General features: G+C 37.7%; 1 protein-coding gene and 2 pseudogenes across 2 annotated transcripts; 2 read left to right on the plus strand and 1 right to left on the minus strand.

Annotated features, from left to right (window-relative positions):
* LOC149214276 (polyubiquitin-like) overlaps positions 1–18,354 on the plus strand; it is a 320,343-nt pseudogene that overhangs the window by 206,824 nt on the left and 95,165 nt on the right.
* LOC149214278 (uncharacterized) lies at positions 14,386–17,084 on the plus strand. Its single transcript, XM_089393122.1, has 2 exons — positions 14,386–17,035; positions 17,077–17,084. The coding sequence occupies exons 1-2, from the start codon at positions 14,386–14,388 to the stop codon at positions 17,082–17,084; spliced, it is 2,658 nt and encodes an 885-aa protein (XP_089249248.1).
* On the minus strand, positions 17,081–17,777 carry LOC149214279 (aldehyde dehydrogenase family 2 member C4 pseudogene; annotated as a pseudogene). Its single transcript, XR_016251296.1, has 3 exons — positions 17,487–17,777; positions 17,251–17,393; positions 17,081–17,110 (listed from the first exon to the last, which is right to left on the minus strand). The product of XR_016251296.1 is annotated as an aldehyde dehydrogenase family 2 member C4 pseudogene (transcript).

Raw genomic sequence — 18,354 nt, forward strand, 5'->3', positions numbered from 1 at the left:
GGGATTAATACTAAAACCCCAAGGGATTATGAACCCAAGGGAGTAATATTAAACTCAAGGGACTAATATTATAAACCCAACATTGGTAAACCTTAATATAAATATTATAAACACTAAAATAAACACGGTTTATTTTCATGGTGAGACAATCCTTGTCACAATGTGACATTCAACCATGGTTGACCATGGTTGGCTATGATTGACAGTGGTTAACCATGATTAATATTATAAACCTAAGGGAATAATAAACTTAAGGGATTGATATTAGAAACCCAAAGGAAAAATAAACCCAATGGATTAATACTAAAACCCCAAGGGATAATGAACCCAAGGGAATAATATTAAACCCAAGTGACTAATATTATAAACCCAATGTATATAAACCCTAAGATAAATATTATAGACAATAAAATAAACATGATTGAGCATCGTTGATTTTCATATTGAGACAATCCTTATCACAATTCCATGGTTGACCATGGTTGACATCATAATAAACCATGGTTGACTGATGATGAGCCTCATCATTGGGTAACTATATGGACCTTAATGCACCTCCTAGCTTATTTAAATCAACTCTTCTTATAATTTCTTACATGTTTTTATTGTATTTTACTTAATGAGATGATTCAAAGTGAGATATTATGCCTAGTGGACTAATGTGCATTGATTGCAGGTTTTTGAGAGAAAATCATGGAAATTTTGGCTAATTAAGGGCTGAAACTTGAATGAGACAAAGAGGAGAGATTGTAGGAGGTAGATCCTCCTCATTTACTCCTCACTCATTCGAATACTCCTACATCAATCACACTAGCTCGGAGTATAAGCAACCAAGTCATGGAGATCAAAAGGTAGTCGTGCAAGTGACAGTTAAAGACCCAGTTTATCTCGAGTTTGGGAGCTGAGCCTCCCTAGATTTAAGGAAGTCATTGGAGACTTTAGTTGTATAAATAAAGAGGACTAGAGCCTCAATTGGATTCGAATTTTTGTTGTAAAAACAATGGTCATTTTCGAGTTCAAGACTTGTGGAAGACATTGTTATGTAATTTTTTGTTTTGATAATGAGAATGAGCATTTCCTTGATCCAGCATTGATTCGACTCAGAGGGCTGAAACTCTTGGATTAGGGCCCAACCCTAGCAGCAAAGGCTCCACTTCTTGTATTTGTATGCTTAGTTGATTTCATATATTAATGGTTGAATTGTCTTTAGTATTATTTCATTGTGAGTAGTTGTGGATTTGATTAGTTTGCTTCCATTTGTGCTTTACTTCAGCAGTAGCCTAGAAGAGATAAAGGAACATCCAAAAAGTTGTCAGTAGGTGGATTTGGCTTCAATCCTCCATTTAGGGATCATGATTTGAGGAAAGAACTCCTATGCAACCCCAAAAAGATAGAATTCTAGTTTCTCGTGGAATTTAGGGTTTTCTGTTACTTAGGTCAGCATTTTTCTAATTTTTAAGAATAGGATTTGATTTCCATTTATGTTATATTTAGTCTTACTTTAGATCTCATCAAGGTTTCATATTATTCTGCAAGTTTTCCCATGCATGAAATAGGTAGCTAGCTCATGAAATTATGTTTTCCTTAGTTAATTGAAATCCTTCTTGTTTACATGATTTATGGATAAATGTGAATGTTTGATGCAGTGCGGGAGTTTCAATAGTACATAGAGATGTCATGATCAACAACCTCATCCCAACTTCATCCATCCATGTTCATCACTTTCTTTCACTAAAACCCTCACCAATTTCATCATTTTACAAGAATACTTCTCCAAGCTTGTTGAGCAAATCCAGCCATCTCACAACTCTGGTTTTGAGCTCTATAGGAGTCTTAGGCACTCCCTTGCCTCATTCCATCCACCATCCACCTTCCTTAAGCCTTACATCACCTTCAACATCCCTCCTTTTGCTCTCGGTTGTATGTTGTAGGAATACAGAGGATCTTGTAGGAATTCAAGACATCATGTAAAACGTGTTAGGACATCCTGTAGGTTGACCTATAGTGGTCTATTTTGAGGCCGAATTAAGGAAAGATCCCCTAGGAAGCTATAAAAGGACCCCTAATTTCCTCCCAAGCCTTCTGACAATTCACCATCATCCCTAAGCCACCTGCCTAGGAAATTAGGATTGCATCCATGTTAACTTAGCATTATTTTGAAGCAAAGCCTCTTAGCAGTTAGTTGGAAAAATGGTGTGCCTAAGCATTTTATTTCAGTGTTTTTCCTTACTGCAGTAGACAAGATTTATTTTAGTGTAGATTTCTCATTTCCTCATTGGTAATCAAGCTTCTTCTGAATCAATAGAATTCTGGTTTGAAAAACCTTAGTGGTCTATCGCCAGCTTAGCAGTGACAAAGAGCAAACCCATCACATTTACTTGTGTATACAACATTGTCGCCTCCAAGTTTGTACAATCCTCGGGTTGATAAAGTAAAGTTGGTAGCCCCAGGAGTTGCAACATTCTTGCTGCAATATTGGTGCTCATCAACCGAGGAATAACAAACCCAACTGATTGGTATTATAAACCCAAAGGAACAATAAACCTAAGGGATTAACACTAAAACCCCAAGGGATTATGAACCTAAGGGCATAATATTAAACCCAAGGGACTAATATTATAAACCCAAGGTATAAAAACCCTATGATAAATATTAAAAATACTAAAATAAACATGGTTGAGCATGATTCATTTTCATATTGAGACAATCATTGTCATAATGCGACATTGGACCATGGTTGACCATGGTTGAAAATGGTTGACCATTGTTGAATAATATTAAACCCTAGGAATATGAACGCTTGCATCAATAAACCCAAGGGATTGATATTATAAACCCAAGGGAATAATAAACCAAAGGTATAAAAATTATAAACCCAAGGTATATAAACCCTAACATGACTATTGTAAACCCTAAAATAAAGATGGTTGACCATGCTTGACCAGTGTTGATTTCCATATAGAGATGTTGTCACAATGCAACGTTGGACCATGGTTAACCATGGTTGACCATGATTGATTTTCATATTGAGACAATCTTTTTCAGAACACAATGTTGGACCATGGTTGACCATGTTCAATTTCCATATCCATATGGTGTGACCATGGTTGAACATGGTTGGATGTGAATGTCCATGGTTTACCATGATTAATATTATAAACATAATGGATTGATATTATAAACCCAAGGGATTAATACTAAAAGCCCAAGGGATTATGAACCCAAGGCAATAAGATTAAACCCAAGGGACTAATATTTTAAACCCAACATATATAAACCCTAAGATAAATTTTATAAACACTAAAGTAAACATGATTGACCATGGTTTATTTTCATATTGAGACAATCCTTATCACAATGCCATGTTGGACCATGGTTGACCATGGTTAATTTTCATATCGAGACATTTTTTGTCATAATGCGACATTGGACCATGGTTGATTTTCATATCGAGACAATTTTTGTCACAATGTGACGTTCAAACATGTTTGATCACAATTAACAATGGTTGACCATGTTTGATTCTATAAATAATGGTTGACCATCATCAACTATGGCTGACCATGGTTGACCATGATTGATATTATGAACCCAAGGGAAACATAAACCCAAGGGCATAATACTAAAACCCCAAGGGATTATGAACCCAAGGGAATAATATTAAACCCGAGGGACTAATATTATAAACTCAACATTGTTAAACCCTAATATAAATATTATAAACACAAAAATAAACATGATGGTGAGACAATCCTTGTCACAATGCGACATTCAACCATGGTTGACCATGGTTGGCTATGATTAACAATGATTAACCATGATTGATATTATAAACCTAAGGGAATAATAAACCCAAGGGATTGATATTATAAACCTAAAGGAATAATAAACCCAAGGGATTAATACTAAACCCCCAAGGGAATAATATTAAACCCAAGGGACTAATATTATAAACCCAATGTATATAAACCTAAAGATAAATATTATAAACACTAAAATAAACATGATTTACCATCATTGATTGTCATATTGAGACAATCCTTATCACAATTCCATGGTTGACCATGGTTGACATCATAATAAACCATGGTTGACTGGGGAATAATAAACCCAAGCGATTGATATTATAAACTCAAAGGAATAATAAACCCAAGGGATTATGAACCTAAGGGAATAATATTAAACCCAAGTGACTAATTTTATAAACCCAAGGTATATAAACCCTAAGTGGAGACAATTTTTGTCATAATGTGAGATCAAACCATCATTGGCCACAGTTGATCATGGTTGGTTATGGTTGACCATGGTTGACCATGATTGATATTATAAACCCAAGGGATTGATATTATGAACCCAAGGGAAACATAAACCCAAGGGATTAATACTAAAACTCCAAGGGAATAATATTAAAACAAAGGGACTAATATTATAAATCGTACATTGGTAAACCCAAATATAAATATTACAAACACTAAAATAAGCACGATTTACTTTCATAATGAGACAATCCTTGTCACAATGCGACATTCAACCATGGTTGGCTATGATTGACAATGGTTGACCATTATAAACCTAAGGGAATAATAAACTCAGGGATTGATATTATAAACCCAAGGGATTAATACTAAAACCCCAAGGGAATAATATTAAACCCAAGGGACTAATACTAGCATTTGCACCTAATGTTGCAAAGGAAACGCCGTAAGGCATAGTGTGTGGAAGAATATTGAAATGTGAATGGGCTTTTTTGAAAGCAAGGGTCGATGATAATGAGTTTGAATTGAGGAAGGCATGCCGAAAACCCTATTCGGGGGTTAAAGTGGCTATGAAATAGAATAAAAGTAGTCATAAATATCCATTGAACTTGTTTAGATACCTTAAAGATTGCCTAGTTGAAGGTGAAGTTAAACAAATGAATTCAAGTGAACAACAACTAGGTATCCATATCGATATACAAGGCCACCAGAGATGCTTTGAAACACAGGGATAAAGAATGGGACCACACAAAACTTTCTATTTCCCTTTTCCTTTTAGCTTCATTGTTTAATATAGCCTATCCTCTGGATATGTAGAGAAGTCTTATTCACTGAAATGCTATAAACCACCTTAACTTAGGGTTTCGGAATGCCAGACATGCTCTGAAACACGGGGATAAAGAATGGGACGAGGTAAAACTTTCTATTTCCATTTTCCTTTTAGTTTCATTGTTTAATATAGCCTCTCCTCTGGATATGTAGAGAAGTCTTATTCACTGCAATGCTATAAACCACCTTAACTCAGGGTTTCGGAATGCCAGGGTCTTGGGCATTATGGGCTGCAACAGAGTTGTTTACAACGGTGGTCCCCTAATCCATAGTTTTTGTTGAATGTTGTTGAACAGATATACTTGGCAGATTATAGTCATGACAAGGCAGAGCAGTCTGTTCTGTGGACCTTAAGTGCAAATGTTGGAAATAGGTATCAATGTCTGAGGCCTATGAACAACATTAATTTGAATATGGATGCGAAAGCTACAGATAGCCATGTTGGAGGAATACGTGATGGAAATCAACTCATCCTCTTTGAGTGGAAGAAACAGAGCAACTAGAAATGAAGCTCCAGCCCATCTATTGTAAGCAATCTAACAATAACAAGTTGTCTTTCAAGCTCTTTATTGAAATTAGCATCATTTCTGTAAGTTTATCAATAGAAAGGAGAGAGGGTTCATGCTACTTGAAAGTTTATCATTTCTGACATTTTCTGTAAGTTTTTCTGGCATCATTTTCCACATTCTTTTGTTTGCAGGTTTGGGTGTTCATCATAAGTTTGCTTGGCCTTGCACCTCTTGCTGAACGTATAGACTTTGTCACCGAGTAAGTGAAAAATTGCATGGTATATGTACATAGGTTATGTGTAATCTATACCTTGTACTGCAATTGTTTATACACTTGGAATGGTCACTGCAGTGCAGTGACTTCATAAAATATTATGTTTGTTGGTTTTACAATCCGATGTTTTGTTGTAAATTGTTGCAGACAAATTGCATTCTACACTGGACCAACAAGTGAGATTCTTATATGGCAATGGACTATGTACTCATATTTGTGGATACAAAATATGAGCTAATTGATATATATGAGAAAGTGTTTGACATTTCAAAGTAACTGATGCAAATATATTGTTAATTAATTCTCCTATAGTTGGCGGGCTGCTCAACGCCACATGTGGAAATACAACAGAGATTCTCATTGCAGTGTTCGCACTTTACCATGGCAAGACCAATGTGGTCAAGTATTCTCTACTAGGCTCTATGCTTTCCAACTTACTTTTTGTGCTTGGCACATCTATCTTTTGTGGAGGAATTGCCAACATGAAAAAAGAACAACGGTTTGACAAGGCATGTGATATATTTTTAGTTTTTCTTTAACAACCTAGGCCACCAAAACAAGTCTGACCTGCTCATGATATTCATTCATTAGGGCCTAACCATGGGTGTTGTATTGCTATATGACGTAGGTTATTTCTGGAATCGACTCCAGTCTTCTCATGATGGCTTCACTGTGTCTCATGCACCCTTGGCCCTTCAACAATCTATGGCATATAGTGAAGCAGCTGTATCAACATTACAACTGTCTAGAGTCAGCAGCATCATCATGCTGATAGCTTATGCTGCATATTTGTTCTTCCAATTAAGGACACAGACAATTGTTTGAAGAAGGCCCAGAAACAAAGGAGCTTTTTCTCTGAATCCTCAGCAGCAAGAATTCTTTGTCTTGGGTGGTTCCACTCCATCCCCATCTCCATATACATCCATAATATTAACTCTATTGAGAGACAATTGAGACTTATAGGAATCTGAATTCAGCATTTTCTTGCTCACATTAGTGTAAATCTCCTTGACCACAATTTGGAATGCAGGCAATACATTTGTATTATCCAGAGCCAATTCATAGTCAAATGAATCCATGCATGATTGACTACAAGCAATGGCTTGTCTAATCATGATTCAGTGTTCGAAGGCTGCCAATTTGACTCAGAGGAAGAGGTAAGTGATGCTCCAATGGTAATTGGGGATCTCCTTCTAGATTTGCATGACACTGGCTTGGAGCTTGCAGCTCTGGATGAATCTATGTCAAATGGCAAAATTTTGTATCGTCTCAGACCGAAACTAGAATGTGTCTTGGAAAGGAGAGGCAAAAATGGTGATTTTTGGCACTCTAAATTTCTCGATTTCTTAGTGGCATTGTCTGATAGACGACGCGATCGTGTTGAAAAGTGGCTTCACTGCAACACTGCAAAATTTTCTGGGAATGCTGATGTACAAAAGTTGCAACTGGAGGCAATTTTATCACTTGCAGAACTGAAACAGGGACTCTCTGTATGTGTTTGTAAATGTTCTGTATGTTTTTGGCGGTGTGTTCTAGAGAAGGGCCATTCCTTTGATCACTCTTGTATGGGTAACCATTGTTGCGATGAAAAGTGCACATATTGCTCTCTTGAATCACACCAAGGAAATGAATTGGAGGAATGTCGAAACTTGGCAGCTCATGATGGGAGTCATGATTGCAAAAAGAAAAATCATACATGTATGAAGATCTGTTCTTTATTTGATAAATCATCTAATTGTAACAAGTTTTGTTGCTTGAAGGTTGGCCATGAAGGTTACAAATTGATACAAATTGGCAAATGCCTACAAATTGTTCATTCAAATAAAATGAAAAGTTATTTGCAGGTGGGATGTTGTCTTTTAACAAGTAGACTTCCAAGGATTGCCAAACTAAAGTCCCCATATGGATTATTAAGCAATGATGCATTTGAGATTAGGACAAATTCTATATCAGCATATTATTATACAACCTTAACTAATGCATTGACTAGCTTTTCCACTAGGCAATCAACTAGTGTAACGGATTTCACTTCGAGTGGATCTTTTCCAATATAATTGACTACAAGCAATGGCTTATCTAATCATTTGACTATGAATTCTCATGGTGAATCTAATACAAAAATTCCATCTATAAGGGACTTTTGTCTTCTCCAATGGTTGACTAAGACAATTGAAGTTGTCGATGTTAATGTAGGTACGATAAATGACTCAAGAAAGACTTGATAGAAATAGTGTGTTAGTGTTGCTTTCATGGCATGTATCCTAAAGGAATTGATCTCAATAGACATTCATATGCACAAGTTTAATCTAAATGGGAGAATGATATGACTAAAGAGTGCAATTCCTTTGATGAAAAATAAAAGTTGACTTAGTTCCCCAGGCATAAAGAAAGAATGTGATGAAATGTCTAATGGTCTACAAGACTAAATTTACCATCTGCATAAAGAAAGAATGTGATGAAATGTCTAATGGTCTACAAGACTAAATTTACCATCTACAAATGTTATTGAGAAACATAAATTTACTTGTGACAAAAATCTTCTCTCAACAAGATCATATTCATATTGACTACATTGAATCTTTGCACCTATTGCAAATATGAACTCTTATCTACTTATTCTTTCACACATTATTCATTCTGTATAAGAGTTATAACATACATCCTACTAAAGAAATCCTTTTACACTTTGAAGCAAGCCTCCATAGTGTGGTATAAGAAGATTGATTGATTATTAGTTTTGGTTTCAAGCATCATGAATTTGATTGTAGTGTTTATATTTTGCAAATGATGATACTTACATGTTGGTGACTTAATCATAAATGTGCAAGCGATAATACTTACATGTTGGTGACTTAATCATAAATGTGCAAGCGATAATACTTACATGTTGGTGACTTAATCATAAATTGAAGTAGTGTCAACCTAATTTTGGGTTTGAAAAAACAATAAATAGAGATATTTAGAAGAAGCTTAGGTCTGTCTTTACACTGAACAGTCACCACAGAATACCCCCTCTGATATGCACCTTTGTGCTGCAGATTTTGCATCATATGTAAATTCTATACTGATAAATATATCGCTTTTTTCATCTGAAAAAAAAAGGTGTATGGCGTCATAGAACAGGGTTATCCTTAAACCAGTTTATCTATCAACGGGAAATTTTTTCTATAAGAGAGTGTGGGAGAGAGAGAGACATTAGGAGAGCAACTAGGGTTATAAGTGCCAATAAAGCAGTGGACAAGGAAGGCCTCTAGGCCAAACTCTTTAGGCTTTGTTAGCTCTCTCTAATTCCTCCAGGCTGAGGAGAGGAATCCAAAGGTAACCACAAACCACTTGGAAGTTGGAATCTAGCCCTTCCAACGTCAGAGAGCGCTCTCTCTAGCTAAAATTTCAATCAATTATATCTTATACTAGGTATGGTGCTCACAGGGGTATAGATTCTAAAGGTTTACTGGCGGGGAAGAAGATAGATCCGTTGGGCAATACGGTCATAAAAGTTGATTCTTTTCCAGTGAAAGGATGAAGAGAGACAGGGATCTTCTACATGGGCAAGGTAGGCAGTCTTTTGGAGTTTTCAGTCAAATTCATTGTAGGAGGGTGAGTAGAAGATAGGTCGAAATGACATATAGAGCATCAAACAACAGGATGAATTGTAAATGCCATTCAAGTAGAAAACATAAATTGTTTAGCAAACTTAAACAAAGCACTTTTTGAAGCGAATTCTGAGACAAATCTTTGTTCAACTAAACAAGAAGACACATTTCAAAGCATAATTGATTACAGAAGATAACTTACAAAACAAAGAAGCACATCTCCAAAGAAATTGACACAGGAATCCTTGTAAAATTAGGCCTCTGTCTTTTCATTCATTGGAAAATCAAGAAAATACAATACACACAGTGTTCTTTCTTCTCAAACTTGACCAACCCTTTGCTTCATTACAATTACATCATAAATAGATGAAAACAAATCAATTCCCACTTCTAGGAACCAAATTCCTTAATAGGATTTATGTTTCTAGCTAATGCACTGAATAAAAACTGTTTTTTTTCTTCTGCTGAAAATTAGGAATTGTTTGACCAAAGCTTTTTCAAGCATATTTACATTAAATACTAAGTCTAAATCGATCTTATAAGTCTTTAGATGCCTCATAACATTTACCATGAGCATAAAAACAAATTACATGAAGTTTTGACATGAAAATCTCGGTAAAAAAGACGACTGTGTGGAAACGCAGCGTCGGCGCTGTGCAACCTCCTTCTTTAGTAGAAACACAAAAACGCAATAGAAAAGCTCAACGAATCCATGGTTGATGTAGCTACGGTCACTCCCTGAGTTGGTTGATGACTTCTGCACATGTGAAATGGCCTGGACATCGTCAACTTCCTTAGAAACTTTCTTTCGTCACACCAAGCTCCCAACTCTTAAAATTTCACCTACATCAAAAGCGCAATGTGGCCTGTTCTTTATGGTTTTGATCGATGTTGAGATCTCTGAGCAAGACACATCCTGCTGATGATGTTGACATGATGCTAATAATGTTTCAAACCCATTCAAGCCCTTATTCACCAAAAAATATGACAAAAATTTCACCTTTACATCGAAACCCTATTCCCTAATGCTTGGCCACGATACAAAACTGTTGTGTGGGCTGCTTCTTTTGGAAAGTCACTTGAGAATTCTGACTAACTGTGCTTGTAGGAAAGACTGCATGCAAAATATGACCTCTTAACCTCAACCCCGTTCAACAAGTATACTTAGGCAAAAAACCAAAAATCAAAACCGCTTTGTTTTACCTATTGCAATATTTTAGACTTTGGTTGCTTCAGCCAACAAATCCAACTTACCTTTGTCTTTCTCATGTATCTCCTTCAACTGCTACTTGGCAGCCCTCAACTCCCTCCTCATGGTAAGATTCTGCCTGCATATGTTTTTCAGCTGCCTATGTAGTGGGAGAGACCTCTTCAACATATATTTAGCATTTTCCATTGCTGGCTCATACATGTCCAAAAGATCACTCATATTTTTTCTAGCCATTTCATCCTGCTCCTTAAGTTCAATGATTTCACTGTGGGATTTCTTCAACTGCATCCTCAGCTTGTTAAAAGTATGTTGCCCCTCATCCATCGTTGTTTTTTTCTCCTCTTGTACTAATTTCTTTTCCTAAATATGCAATTCTCTAGCTGAAGATCTAGTGACTCTAGTTGTTCTTGAATATCCTCTCTTACTATCTTCTCCTCGCCTTTGAATTTGGTGACAGATGGTGTAGCCTTTGTCACTGGTTCTTCTTCATTAAGCTTAGCTGTCCTTTCTAGAGCAACCTTCTTCAATTCCTTATGGTCCTACTACAATTGTGGAATAACCATGTGTGCCTTCTTTAGCTTCTCTTGCAGTTGTGTAATCTCTTTGTCTTTATCATTAGGAACATCATCCTTTGGTATGGTTTCCAAGGCTTCAAATGTCTGCTCCAAGGGAAACTTTGTTGCAACAGAAGTCCTCTCATAAAACCCTAATCACCTCCATGTCCCAACAATTCGAGGATTGTTCCACTTCCCTCGCCCGGGAATGCTCTCTCTGGGTTCGCAAATACTCTTCCTATTTGGCTTGCAGACTTCATTGCACTACGATTCTCAAGTTCGCAAATAAAATGATTAATTCCGAAGGTTCGGCGATTCTTATCATTATTGCATTCTTGGATGAATCTCTTCTTGAGGCACACTTGTTTGGCCGCAATTTGTTTTGGTATGCTGCTGTCTTTGGAACTATGACAACAATCAGTAGAGCAGCTATTATTGATGAATTCCTAGTAATTGATCCGGAAGGATCAATGGCATTAGTAGCTCAACATACACATTATATGCCAAAGAGTTGGCCTGGAGCAGAAGATTCTGAAGATGTTCGGAGCGAATTTGAATCATTTTTTCAGTATACTGGCATGATGTTATTGGAGGAGATGATCTCAATATTTGTGACCCCATACGTTCTTTTCCTTTTACTACCAAAGCGTGTTGATGATATTCTGCAATTCATAATGGATTTCGCTGTGAATGTAGAAGGTGTTGGGGATGTTTGTAGTTTAAGTGTATTTGATTTTGAGCATCATGGAAATAGTAAGTATGGGTCACCTTTCAATACGTCAAAGGACCGCAGGAGCTTCCAAGGGAAAATGGAGAAATCATTCCTTGGTTTTAAGAGCAGCTACCCTAGTTGGGAGCCAAATGCCCAGGGAAAGCGGTCTCTATCTACTCTTTTGGATTTCCGGCGCAGCTACCCTAGTTGGGAGCCAAATGCCCAGGGAAAGCGGTCTCTATCTACTCTTTTGGATTTCCGGCAGCAAGAACAGGATAGGCAAACAATACAAATGTATTTACCTGATCGAATTCCAGCTTTAAGAGCTTAAAGTAGTGGCTATAGTCCAGGTTATGACATCGCTTGTCCCTGGTCTGGTCCTTTGCTTATCGCCCACTCTTCTTTGCTCCCGTTACACTGTCTTTCCATTGAGCTGCGAGTTTATGCGTCAACACCGTTTGGTCAACCAACGCTTCTTTCCGTCATATCCCATTCAATCATGTTTATAGTAAAAAAAAAAAAAAAATCGATATACGACTGTGGTAATATAGTCGGATTATATGGCTGTGGTAATATAGTTGGATTATATGGTTGTGGTAGTATAGTTGGATCTAACATAAAATTGCACTAATATATAGTCAGATATAGTTACAAGAAAGAAAAAAAGAAAATTGAATCCAAGAAGCTTAGGTCTGTCTTGTCTTTACACTGAACAGTCACCACAGAATACCCCCTCTGATATGCGCCTTCGTGCTGCAGATTTTGCATCATATGTAAATTCTATACTGATAAATATATCGCTTTTTTCATCTGAAAAAAAAAGGTGTATGGCGTCATAGAACAGGGTTATCCTTAAACCAGTTTATCTATCAACGGGAAATTTGTTCTGTAAGGATTCTATAGCTTGAATTCATGCGCTAGCTACAGCTTTAGAAGTTGGAGTTTTGGGTTGTAGCAGACATTACAAGTTGGGGTTTTGGGTTGCAGCATACATTGATGGACTTCTGTTAAATAAATATGTTACTTGGGTTGCAACATGCATTAGAAGTTGGGATTTTGGGTTGCAGCAAACATTGCTGTACTTCTTTTAGATAAACAAGTCATTGCAATCTAAACAAAAACTGGCGGACAAATTCGTGTCTTCAACGTATTGTTGAGTGTTTCAAAGAACAGAAAATGGTTGATGAAAGCAGCAGTACATGTTGATTTTTCCCAAAATGTATTTAAACGCAACAAGAAATACTACCTACAGTGGATTTTCCTGCACTTAGTTAGGTGACCTCACATTCTATCTGAAAAAAAACATTGAGCAGAGGAAACCTGTAACGGAAGTTTATTACCTGATTTTGCTAATATCAAAACATCCAAAAAGTTGTTCGTATGAATATGCCACAAATCCACCGCGCACATGGGCATATTAACCATGTAAATCAGGCTGCAGGTCGGCATGTGAAAACCATAAGAATGGCGATTAGCACTCCGCGCTCTTCATTACCCGGACCGATTTAAACGCAACAAGAACTACTACCTACAGTGGATTTTCCTGCACTTAGTTAGGTGACCTCACATTCGATCTGAAAAAAAACATTGAGCAGAGGAAACCTGTAACGGAAGTTTATTACCTGATTTTGTTAATATCAAAACATCCAAAAAGTTGTTCGTATGAATATGCCACAAATCCACCGCGCACACGGGCATATTAACCATGTAAAACAGGCTGCAGGTCGGCATGTGAAAACCATAAGAATGGCGATTGGCACTCCGCGCTCTTCATTACCCGGACCGCCTGAGTGACATTTTTGATCGACGGTTCTGGTGTTTGTAATCGTCTAACATCTCATCGTACGGCGTCAGAGGAGGACACGTAGGCAAAAAGGGGATGGATCTCAGAGGGAAACGCCTTACGGCGTAACTAGCATTTGCACCAGATGTTGCAAAGGAAACGCTGTAAGGCATAAATTGAAGAACACAAATACAACAAAAGAATACTTTGATAAAGAATAAGAATATATTGAACGCTCAAATCAATGCCCCATTAACTGGAACCACTTAGTAGACATATCTATCAACATTAGGATTATACACAATGATCAAGAAATTTCCCATATACAAACAACACCTTCCACAACAACCTTTTGTCACATCCACATTTTAAAAAATGCCTTGGAAAGTGATTGGAATCTCCCATATTGCCGCCTTCATTATGCAGATGAATCTTCCATATTGCTATTTTCATCATGAATATTGTTAGTTCATTGTTGTAAAGTGTTACTGTGTTGAATTCAATCTCCTCTGCCTCTGAATTTCATGCCCTGTACGCATACTTTTAACGGGTTAGTCTGATTGTGTCTGATGTTTTTATCATTCTGTGAAAATCTATTTGCATTTCAGACAGTAAACCCTTGGGCCCCTTTGAATTGCTGTAATTTAGTTATCCGTGGTAGGAGTAATGGAGACATGTTTAATAGGAATTTCCAATGGAAGAGAAGTGGAATTAGTTTGTAGTTGTACATACAGAGCAGGAGTAGGAGAAGGGTCTGCTACAGTGGGGCACTTTCGGTCCAAAAGAGGAACAAAAACAAGTGGGGCATTATCTTTCAATTTGTGTTCAATGAAGGTCTCTTGCGTACAAACTGTACTGGCAATTAACGCGCATCCAAATCCCAAAATTAACACGACTTGCCCGCCAATACATCAGGCAGGTACTGCCAGTGGGTTAACTTCCGAAAATGTAATACAAGTCCTTAAATCATATTTTGATCCAAAGCAGGCATTGGGTTTTTTCTTCTCGGCTGCCAGACAAGAACAATTTATGCACACCACATATTCCTACAATACCATGCTAGAAATCCTCGGAAGAGCCCACATGGTGAAGGAGATGGCACGCGTTTTAGATTTGATGCAAAAGCAATGCTGTAGACTTAATTCCCAGACCTATTTAATAATTCTCCACAACCTCGGAATAGCAGGTGGTTTGGAGCAAATTCCTTCAGCCCTGGAAAAGATGAAGAAATTTGGGCTTATGCTTAGTGACTTTGCTTACAATGGTCTTATAGGATTACTAATCAAATTAGGGTTCTGGAAAGAAGCCGTGGTGGTGTACCGGAAGATGATTTCGGAAGGATTGTTGCCAAGCCTAAAATGTTATTCTGTACTAATGGGTGCCTGTAGAGAAATGGGAGATACAGGACAGGTGATGGGACTTCTGGATGAAATGCGAAAATTTGGCTTGAGACCCAATGTGTACACCTTCACACTCTGCATAAAAATACACGGGAGAGCTGGCAAGGTCGATGAAGCATGGGGCCTGTGGAGACAAATGAAGGAGGAGGGCTGCAAACCGGATGTTGTGTTGTTCACCACATTAATGGATGCTCTCTGTAATGCAGGTAGATTGGATGAGGCGACAACATTACTGAAAGAGATGAGAAGCAACAAATGTAATCCTGATTCTATCACATACAATACTTTGATAGATAAATATGGGGATTGTGGCCTTGTCGATGCTGCATGGGAGCTTTGGAAGGAGATGATAGCTGATGGATGTGCTCCAACTGTAGTTACCTTTACTACTATTATCAACGCCCTATGCACAGGTGGAAAAATTGATGAGGCACTTGCAGTGTTGGATGAAATGGTGGAGAGAGGGAGTTCTCCCAATCTGTATACTTACAATTCGTTGATTGGAGGTCTTCTTAAGAATAACAGGTTGGAGGATGCACAGAAGTTTTTTCAGGTTATGCACAATAGAGGGTGTGATCCAACATCTTTAACCTACAGCTTATTCATCGATTATCATGGAAAGAATGGTGAGGCTGATGAAGCATATGACGTGTTTCTGCAGATGAAGAAAAAAGGAATTTCTCCAAATGTTGTTTCCTTCAATGTTTGTATAGATAGCCTCGGGAGGCTAGGAAGGATTAAAGAAGTGAATGAACTTTTTGAAGAAATGAAACAGACAGGTCTGTCCCCTGATGTAATCACGTATAATATCATGATATGCTGCTATGCCAAGGCAGGAAAAGTGGATGAAGCTATTGGGATGACCTTGAAGATGATAGAAAGTGGGTGTGAACCAGACACTGTCACTAACAATACTTTGATTGATATTCTTTACAAGGAAGACAGAACAGACGAGGCATGGGAGATGTTTCACAAAATGCAGCAGATGAATCTTCCCCCCACTGTTATAACATATAATATTCTGGTAGATGGGCTTGGCAAAGATGGCAAGGTTAAGGAAGCAATAGAGTTATTTCAACGAATGAGGGAAAAGGGATGCCCACCAAATGTTATTACACACAATTCAATGTTGAATGGTCTCTGTAAGAATAAAGAGGTAGATATAGCTTTCAAGATAATGCAAGAGATGACAGAAAATGGGTGTTACCCTGATGAGATAACTTACAACATACTAATTGATGGTTTCATAAAAACAAATAGAATTGATGAAGCTTGCCAGCTCTTTGAATATATGAAAAACAAATTTTCTCCAAACCTTGTAACTATGGGTACTGTTTTGGCAGGGCTTGCAAAAGCTGGGCAAATGGATTATGCTTTGAGAGTGTTCAAGGAGTTCTATGATGTGATGGGACTGCTTCCCGATGATGTTGCTTGTGCAGCCCTAATTGATGGCCTGGGCAGAGTGGGCAGGTTGGATGAGGCAATCTTGACCTATGAAGAAATGTTGGCTAAGGGTGGTAGTCAATACATATATGTGGTACGCTCTCTCATCAAATCCCTATGCAAAGTAGGAAGAGTGTTTGACACTCACAGAGTATTTGAAGAATCAAAAGATCGAGGCGTTGCTCTTGACACTATTGCTTACAATACTCTTATTGATTGGTTATGTAAAGCTGACCATATGTGTATTGCCTGGGATCTTTTCAAACAGATGAAGAAGTCATGTTGTAATCCAAATGTTTACACTTACAACGCCTTCTTTGATGCTCTTGGAAAGGCTGGAAGGATGGATGATGCTTTCAAGCTTCTTGATGAGATGCGTGCTAAAGGATGCAAGATGAATACAGTAAACTACAACACCCTCATATCAGGTCTTGTGATGGCCGGTAGAGTGGATGAGGCCATAGAGTGGATCCGCGAACTTGTGAAGAATGCACCCTTTTTCCTGAACCGGCAGCAAGCTAATCCGTTAAAAGAATAAAGAGAAAAAACTCAGAAAAAAAACCAGAAAACAACATAATATAAATATAGCAGAAGATGAACAATATTGATAAAGAAAGGGAAAAGAGAAAAAAAACAAGAAAACAACATAATGCAGCAAAAGATGAAGGGTCTTAATAACAATTATTACATAGCCAGACATGCGAGGCCATGGCCCGTGATCAAATGCTGCGCGAGCGGCTTTTACAGCCAAATCCACATCTTCTTGCCTGGCCTCTGATACGCTCGCTATCACTTTCCCTGTTCGAGGATCCAAAGTCTCGAACTTTTTCCCTGCAACGATACAAATAAATCAGCCCTAAAGATCTAAACACAAATCTTGATTTGACTTTAAAATACTGTGCAATGGATCAAGAAATTAAATACCTGAAACTGAATCTACAAACTCTCCATTGATGAAAAGCTTCGTATGCTTTACTGTAACTGGGGGGCAAACGGTGGCATTCGATTGGGAAGAAGGGGACGCCATCTCGGAGTTATCGAACGTTGCAGTGCGTGATACCGTGGATGATCTGGACGAGCCTGGGAAACGGCGGGCCAGGGTTGCTATTGATGTAACAGCACAAGGCTGCTACGTATGCAGGGAAGAAAGACATGAAGAGTCTCATCGCCAGCAGGCAGTCTCTGCGAAGAGTCTCATCGCCAGCAGGCCAGTCCTGGCTTTTCATGGCCCATTACCATGGAAAAAAACTATTTTTCTATGGAAAAAATAGATTAAACGAACGGCAGAAAACACTCCAATCATCTAACACACATAATCAATGGCTCAGGATCGCACACGTCACATTTTAGGGAGGCCTTTCTCAGAGGGAACGCCTTACGGCGTAAATATTTAGGAAGTTTGGGCTAGGAGCAAGAATAAAATTGGGAAAAAGGCTCAGAATTTTTTTGAAGATCTAATAATATATGTAGTTTATTCTATAATTGGTGTTACAGTGATTGTTTTTTTCAACTGTCACTTTGATTCTATTATTGGTGTTATAGTGATTGTTTTTTTCATGTGTCTTAGCATTTATATATGATTCTCTTTTTGGACAGTGTAAGATGCAGTTGGTGCTTTAGTTTATGTTTTTAATGAATTTACTTCGTTGTACTCATTAAAATTTAGTTGTAATCATTCAAAATTAATATGGAAGCCTTTAATAAAGCGCTCCACAGTGGGGAATACATTCATTTTCTTTTTCATCATCCATCATTCTTTCTACAAAGTTGTAGCACATATTCTTAATTTCTA

The sequence above is a fragment of the Pinus tabuliformis genome, chromosome 1_1 (genome assembly GCF_031772625.1).
Source record: "Pinus tabuliformis cultivar Carrire ecotype Pingquan chromosome 1_1, CPIR1, whole genome shotgun sequence".
Lineage (NCBI taxonomy): Eukaryota > Viridiplantae > Streptophyta > Pinopsida > Pinales > Pinaceae > Pinus > Pinus tabuliformis.